The sequence below is a fragment of the Agrilus planipennis genome, unplaced genomic scaffold (assembly GCF_000699045.2).
Source record: "Agrilus planipennis isolate EAB-ADULT unplaced genomic scaffold, Apla_2.0 scaffold223, whole genome shotgun sequence".
NCBI lineage: Eukaryota > Metazoa > Arthropoda > Insecta > Coleoptera > Buprestidae > Agrilus > Agrilus planipennis.
Window position 1 is genome coordinate 89,215 of NW_020438932.1, and position 8,759 is coordinate 97,973.

The 8,759-nt window shown below is 30.7% G+C and overlaps 1 protein-coding gene and 1 long non-coding RNA gene across 2 annotated transcripts; one reads left to right on the forward strand and one right to left on the reverse strand.

Moving 5' to 3' along the window:
• Positions 1–1,925: 1,925 nt before the first annotated feature.
• On the forward strand, positions 1,926–7,372 carry LOC112904380. Its single transcript, XR_003231059.1, has 3 exons — positions 1,926–2,046; positions 7,130–7,220; positions 7,285–7,372. It is a non-coding gene; the product is annotated as an uncharacterized LOC112904380 (long non-coding RNA).
• On the reverse strand, positions 3,357–6,722 carry LOC108743086 (WD repeat-containing protein 36). The gene is made up of 5 exons (XM_018478508.1): positions 5,686–6,722; positions 5,361–5,627; positions 5,014–5,194; positions 4,576–4,730; positions 3,357–4,519 (listed from the first exon to the last, which is right to left on the reverse strand). Exons 1-5 carry the CDS (start codon positions 6,626–6,628, stop codon positions 3,372–3,374), a joined length of 2,694 nt encoding a protein of 897 aa, XP_018334010.1. The 5' UTR covers positions 6,629–6,722; the 3' UTR covers positions 3,357–3,371.
• Positions 7,373–8,759: the final 1,387 nt, after the last annotated feature.

Below are 8,759 nucleotides of genomic sequence, written 5' to 3' on the forward strand. Positions count from 1 at the left end.
GCAATAGCAATTTCCTAAATATTCCTAATTAGTAACTACATATAAATGGTTTTTATGGGATATTTCATCTACATCTCTTATTTAATTTATGTAATTTATTGGATTGGATGTATAAGAGTTTTCAGCCAAATTTACTAAAAGCATATCTTCAAAAACATGTTACTAATTCATTAAATATTATATATTTATTATTATAAGTAAAATTTTATTCTTTGTTCGAGGCTAGTATTTAGTTTCACTTAAAAAACGTATTCTAACTCTTTTTTGCATCATTATTATAGAGTTGTAATATTTGCTGTATGTTAGGTTGCCTATAAATTACATTATAAATTGTGGTTTAATTAAAAATAATTTAAAATATTGATTGGCATCTCCAACTGCATCTACTGAAAAATATATAATATAAAGGTGAAAATTCATCAACCTATTTCAATTAAATCAAAATTATAGCTCAACTATAGCCTTATTTTAAATTGTCCCGGCGCCTCCACCAAAATTTTCAGCAACGTATTAATTATTTGTATTAAAATACATAACTTCATAAACAATTATCTATATTTAAATGACAATTTGCAATAGCAATTTCCTAAATATTCCTATTTAGTAACTACATATAAATGGTTTTTATGGGATATTTCATGTCCACCTCTTATTTAAATTCTTAAATTCCCCAGTTATACGACGAAGGAACAAAACAGCAGTGAGAAATAAAATAATTTATTTATTTAATAAAAAATCATATACACTACACAAAGTTATGTAACTTTTGTAATTTATTGTTATAAGGATGTATAAAGGTTTTCAGCCAAATTCGCTCAAAGCATATCTTCAAAAATATGTTACTAAATCATTAATAATTTCTGAGTAATATTTTATAATTTGTTCGAGGATAATATTGAATTTCCCTTAAAAAACGTTTTCTAATTCTTTTGTAGTTTTGTTATTATACAGTTGTAGTATTTGCTGTATGTTGGGCTGCCTATATGTTATATTATAAATTGACTTTAATTGAAAAAAAAATGACAAATTGGCATTCCCAACTGCATCTACGAAAAAATATAATTTAAAGGTGAAAATTCATCAATCTACTTCAATGAAATCAGAATTATAGGTCAATTGTAGCCTTTGTTTTAAATTGTCCCGGCGCCTCCACCAAAATTTCCAATTAAATTTTTTAGTGATTACATGAACATATAATAAATTTTAGGTATTTCTAATATTTTTTGCATGTACAATTCTCTACTAAATAAGTAAAATAGATATAAAAGAAACCAAAATTTTGAACCTTTGCACAAATTTGCTTATGCAAAAAATATCGAGAATTAGCAATAGATAGTAATCAATGTAATAATATCTACTAAAAACAAAATTAAGGAGAGTATTACTACATATGTACATGTACCTTAAAAAGCCTTATGACCCTATATTAGCTATTAATCTACGTCCAAATGGGAAAAAAGGGAAGAAATAGAAATTAATAACTAATACCCCTATAACGATTATGTTATGTGATTTCTACATACATCGCTTAATAATGGGTAATCCTGACGTCAATACTTTTCAGTTTATTTTGTATCTCCAATGCTTGAAAATCATTGTTGCCTTACCTTCAATAATCTTCCTGTTAAAATAGTTCTGGCACAGCGAGGATCTTGAGGATCATATGATTGTTGTTTACAATAATCAGATTGCGCAAGTGTTACCATGATTGTAACTCGGTTGTTTTTCTAAAAAAGAACAGTGATCAGTACTTTCTTTGAGCTGGATTTGCCATTAGGGCGTATTAGTAATTATAGTATTAGGATATTTTTTTGTAGAAGTTAGTTAATAATTAACTTTTATAATTTGTAACACTTACTTGNTGATACATTTTTTCTTAAATTTTACTTATTAATTATAAAATAAAATTTTTATTGTTTTAGTATATCGAACCATTCGACTATGGAGTTTTCTTTCAATGTTTTGGGTTGTTAACTGCGGAAGTGGACACTACAAGGCTGCTATTCCAGAATTGTTTTTAAAAATCATCCACACTTCATAGGAAAAGTAAGATTAATTTCTTTATCTTTCCTTTAAGATTAACTTCTCCCTTATTAAACCAACTGAAAGTGCCAAAATGTATTAAAGTTGTTATGAAGTATCACTAAATAAAATTTTATAGTTAGAAATCGCCGAGGTGCGCATTCAACCCTCAAGTTAAAAACGGTTTTATAATATTTTGATAAATTAATTTCTCCCTTATTAAACGATTTAAAATCACAAAAATGTATTACAGTTGTTCTGAGGCATAACTGAAAAGAATTTTGTCGTTGGAAGTTACCGAAGTGCAACTTCAACCCCCAATTTAAAAACGTCGTTTTCATTTTTTGATAAATTAATTTCTCCCTTATTAAACGATCTAAAAGCACCAAAATCTATTAATGTTGTTGTGAGGCATCACTGAAAAGAATTTGATAGTTATAAATCGCCGGGGTGCGCTTTCAACCCCTAATTTGAAAACGTTTTTAGTTTTCGTCAAATAAATTTCTCCCTTATGAAAAGAATTGATATGTACCAAAATGTAATAATGTAATTATGGGTGGACACAAACTAAAATGATGTGGCTGAAACTTATTGGTAAATATTTTAAACCCTCTTTTTTAAAAGGGAGGCTTTAATAAAAGAGTTAAAACTGATACTGCATCACTCACGCATACTCGGCAGTATAGTGTGTTGCCTATGTAAAGGACCAATAATCAGTAGTATTTTAAGTTATTTTTAAATTCAAATTATTATGGTACCTTCGCGCGAAATTAGAGAGCGCTGTAATCTAAAAAGGTTACAGTGTGAGTCGTGAGTTTTCGATTTTAGTAAAAAAATCTATTTAAATTTATTTGGTATTTTATTATAAATCTATTTAAGGCAGTTTAACAAAAGAGTTATGATTTCATAACATAAACACTGTTGACGTAAATGAATGCTTTTTAGTTTGTTTTGAATAATTGTCTAATGTGGGTATTTTTACGTTGTGTACTGTATATGACGAATACTTATCTGTTTTCTGATTATAGGTAAAAAAAATGCGAACAAAAAGTTTTTGTTAGCTTTATTTGAAAAAGTTGTGTTATTTATTTTTCAATTAAATTTTTCGTTGTTAAGGATGATGTAAATACAAAAATATATTTTATACATACATATATATTATACATCTAAATTTTGCAATTTGTTTCTGTATTTTTAAAAAGCATTTTATTTTAGTAGTCCTTCAACCATAACATTCTAACTTGTCTGTTTGTTTTCATTCTAGTCTCTTTAAAAGCTTTTTCTTACATTTTAAAAACTCAACAACTAATTGCTAATAATATAATACAATATGCTTATATGGAAAAACTTTATTGATCAAACAATTTTAACGCTTGAACAACACAAAGACTATACAACATTCTATCTTGCACACGGTTCCAAGTACTAGAATGGCAATTCTGAAGTGTAGGTAACATACTAACAAGTTTAGGTTCTACCATAACAGTTTTAAAATGCTGTTTCAAGAACGTAGCCAAATATGCTTGAGCCAATTCAAAATTGTTATTGGAATTTAACATGTGTTCTATACATTTTAAAAATTGTACCATAACATCTACTGTTCCTCCTACATCTGGATCCAGCAATTTAATTTCGAAATCTATCATACTCGGAGCCATTGACTTGAGTGTTTCGACAACATTTTCAAAATTATTCAGCTCTTTTGTCTTATCTAAAAGTTCCCCAAACGGAGAAAATGTATGGAAATTTTTATCGAGCGTTATCACGTTGCCCTGCTCTTTGTTTTCATTATTTTTCGAAAAATCGAACTTAGGGGTCAAGGAAGCTACAGTTGGTAAAAAGAACGGTGCAGATTTGAACACTTTTGGAGCTTCTTTCGGTTTATTTTTCTGCTTAATTATGTCCATATTAAAGATATTTTGCCAACGAGAGTTTCGTAATTCTGAAAGAGTCACCAACTCATCCGATATTTGACACTTAGAAATGAATTCTTTGTTTAATTCATCCTCATCTTCGTCATCATCTTCCACCTTAATACCTTCATTAATTATTTCTGGAAGCATCATGAGGGGAGGCTCGTCACTGGGAGATAAGTTTTTTAGAGAAACGCGAGAATAAATACTTCGATTACTCCACAAAAACACTCCTAAATTATCTAAGTGAACTGTAGCCAGAAATTCTCCTGTAGGAGACATCGACAACGATATACAGGGTACTTCTGTTTTGAAATGGTCTATTAATTGAGAAGATGGTATGTCCCAAGTCTTAATTGTACAGTCCATTGCAGAAGTTATAAGCCAACGCGAGTCAGGGCTAAAAGTTGCATCCGTAATTTGAGCTTTGTGGCCCCAGAACTTTCTAACTATTGATTTCGATGATACGTCAATAACCAAAATAGAGAAAAAATCTGTGGTTACAGAAATCAATGAACTTTCAGGATGAGATCTTATAAAATTTATTGATTCTTCGATAGATAAAGTTCGTAACGGTGTAGTCTCTGAAATGACAAAAAGTTAATTCATTAATAAAAAATATACTTATTTGTAGCCTCACCTTTCCCATTAAAAGTCCAAAATTTAATTTTTGCGTCACTGCCGCCTGTTATAACGACATTATTCAGTGAATCCACAGCTGTGCCCCTAACAGTAGTATCATGAGCTGAAGGATTTCCATAAGAAGTTCTCCACATCCCAGACTGAATATTAAACCTAGAAAAATGTTTGCGTTGATGGTTTAAATAGATTCTACATTGAACTTAAATTAAGTGAGCTATGCTCTCAGAAAGGAATGTTTACTTTTAAGAAATTCTGGATAGTATGCAATTTTCCCCAGAAAACACCCCTAAAAATTTTGTACTACTTCAAATTAAAATGCGTTTCATGTAAAATTCCTTCAAGTTTGATTTAAAATGGAAAAGAACGTTCGATATTAACCAGTAGTTTATTGCAAGTTTAACTTACACCCTAAACAGAAAATTCACGTTTAATTTACCTGTCTACATATCCGTCAGTGTATCCTACTATAACAAAATTTCCACATTTTGTTAGAGTCAAACAAGTGGCAGTTACTGAACATTCTGTCTTCAACTTCTTTTTATGTAACCTTTCTGGAAGTAACTTGTAATCTCCCATCTTTTTCTTATTATATGACCACGTTGTAACCAAAGGCAAGCCTGTTACAATTTTATCATTAGTAATGAGAAAAAAATTGTGAAACTGATTTATATAGCCTGCAGGTAAAGGAAAAAAGGTATTTTTTGAACTGTGTAAGAAGCACATATTGGCAAATCTATTTTTAACTAGGAACTATAAGAAGTCGATTCTATTAAATTTTATTACCAGAATGTATTGCAGCAATTCCATCCCATTCCTTTTCTCTTGTGGTTTCAGAAGCAAAAAACACTATTGGTGGCATTCTTAAAGAGTCTTCAGCGTTTTTTTTTCTTTTTTTACTAACTTTGCGATTATATGACGCTACACCTAAACTTTTATTGAACTGCTCAGTTTGGGTATTGAAAATTCTAAGACTTGAATCATTTCCTGCACTCAAGATATTATGACCGTTTGAGCCATGAAAACGAATACATGTTGAAGCAGATGAGTGACCTAAAAACAAAACATTTCACTTTCAATATAAACTAAAATTTCTGTATAAGTTAACTACCTTCTCTTATTCTTAAGAGTCTTGCACTTCCATCTGTCATATCAAATATCCAAAGTTTTAGTGTATTGTCAGGTGAAGATGTAAGAATCAGGGGCTCATTTGGCACACAAATCATCCCAGTCACTGCTCCTTCATGGGCTGAAACTAATTGTGAAGCCACTTTTTGATCTTCAAGGTTCCAAAATACAATATGTCCATTTGTACTGCCTGTTGCCATAATAGGATGTCCATCAGTACGGAATGTTATACTGGTGACTAAACCCCAATCCTGGACAAATTCCATCACTGTTTCATCATATTTTAAATTATGTAAGATAATTTTTCCTGATGCCAATCCAACAGCAACTACATCTAATGCTGGAGCCTGCTCTAAACATGTAATACTAGAGTCCCAGCCTTTAAAGGAGTATATTAGTTTACTGTTGTTCACATTCCACAATTGCATTGAACCCTGTTTGCTTCCGAAAAGGATTTTATTAATGTATGTTTTTGGATGAGCAACTGCACTTATTTTGAATGATTGAATAGGAAATAGTAATTCCAAAAGGACATTTTCGTTTATAATATCCCAAACTTTGACTTTATTTCCTTCGTCAATTGAAATTAAATGAATTCCGAAAGGTAGCATAAGATGAACCGATTTTGCATGGCCCCTATAAACATGTTTCAATTCTGTACCACGTCTCCATGCATAAATAACATTTTCACAAGCTGTGTATATATGATATGTATCAGAAGTCATACAAGTAATATCAGATGGATGAATTCCACTAACACTGAGTAAACTAAAGTGGCTAATTCCGTAAGTAAGGAAGAATTTACCGGCACAAGTCACAATCAAATGTTCCTTCCTATTTTTAATGTATCGTAGTTGTAAAGGAATGTGATTACTAACATAACCTAAACAACGATGGGGTGCAAACACTTTACTTCCCTGAACCATTTTTATTGAAAGTATTGTATAATTTTTTAATTCAATTTTAATGTAAATGTTTTACATATTTTTAGTAGAGGTTATGTGACTTTGTGAGGTTATATTAGATGCTATGGTTCGAGATGATAAAGTAGGGAACTATTAAAAAAAATTCGATGTGAAGGTTCCTAACTAGCTGTTCACAGTACGAACGCCAGAGAGCACTAAAAGCGATTGTGAAGTAAGCTGCATAATTGGTTGCCTATGTATTTTAAATTTCAAATGAAATATTTGTAAAAAATGCTAAGGGCCCATGATGGGGATACAACAAATAGTTTTATATTTTATTTAATGGTAATATTATAATTTATTAAACTTATGATTGTATTTTAAATTGTTTTTTCAGAAGAAATAAAAAAAGTAACAAGCATTTCGCAAGTATTGTGAATATTTATACGGTCGTGAATTACATTGGTTTTTTCATTTAATTTATTGTTACACTACTGCTAATCAATTATCTTTTTGTTTCAGCTTTTCGAATAGTTTGCCTATGAAGGAAAATTTCTTATAACCTACTGCCTTAAGAATATTCTGGACTGCACTTTTGAATTTATAGAAAAAGGTATGATTTAATCTTTTTTTTTAATTCCTTCTTTATTAATAAGACAAAATCGTTATTGTTTTAGTACTTCGAACTAATGAGGACTATGGAAGAGGACATTACGATGTTGTTATTTCAGAATTGTTCTTTCCAAAAAACCGACACTACATCGGAAAGGTAGGACTCATTTTTTACCTTTTATTAAATTTAAAATAGATATGAAACGAACTAAAAGTATCAAAATGTATTAAAGTGGTTGTAGGGTATCAGTGAACAGAATTTTATAGTTGGAAGTTACCGAGGCGCACTTTCAATCCCCAATTAAGAAGCGTCAATTTAATTTTTTGATAAAATAAATTTCTCCCTTATGAAACCAGCTGAGAGCACCAAAATCTATTAAATTTATTGTGAGGCATCATTCAATAAAATTGTGTAGTTGGAAATCAGCGGGGTGCACTTTCAAACCCCTATTTAAATACATTGTTTCTATTTTTTTATCTTTTTATTTCTTTCTTATTAAAACATTTGAATGCACTAAAATCTATTAAAGTCCTTTTGAGGCATCAGTAAAACGAATTTTAAAGCTCGAAATTCCCGGGATGCACTTGTAATCCCTAATTTAAATAAGCAGTTTTTATTTTTTTGATAAATTAATTTTTCTCTTATTAAACGAATTGAAAATACCAAAATTTAGTAAAGTAGTTATGAATGAATGCAAACTAAAATTATATGATTCAAACTTACTAGTGGATATTTTTAATTACCTATTTGATAACAAAATCATTAGATTAGGAGTAAGCACTACACTGACTATGAGAATACTTTGCAGTACAGTGGGTTGCCTATTTGATGGTCCAGTAATCAGTATTTAAAACTATATATAGTGCTCATTAGTCTTGATTAGCATAGAAATATTACAGTGCGAGTCGAAATTATTGTTAAATTAAATTATTCGTATTAATAAAATAATCTATTTAAATTTATTTGGAGAGGATGGCGGAAGGTGGAGAGTGATCGACGTGACGAGTAGCATTATATTGCGAAGTCTCTCAGAAATTTAAAAGTGGTGGTGGTGATTTTGTGAAAATAAGCGGCTGTCTGTTGGAAGTATAGTTGGAATATATTTCCCGAGGGAAGTACTGACAACTACGGGAACTACGAGGTGAAACAGCGAGGAATATGCCGTTGAGGTTATGGAAGTAAAAAGCGAGGCAAAAAAAAGAGGGCCAGGGCGCCCGCCAAAAAAGTGCGTGGAAGGGAAAGAAGGAAGTATTTTGAAATACGTCATCAGCGATGACAGAGGGAGCCAAATGGTACTCAGCGGAACTAAGAATAAATACAGATCGGGATACGATTTGAGGAATAGAGAAGAAGACATGGGCGAGTCAGAAGACGCGGAGGGGGTAGATAGTAGTGATGAAATGTGTAAAGATGGCACTGACAAGGAGATTGAGTGGCAACCTAACATCGACGGTGTTATCAAAATTAATGAGATAAATGATTTTGAAGTGATAAAAAGTGAATTATTGGCAGTTAAAAGTGACATTAGCAAGTTATTTA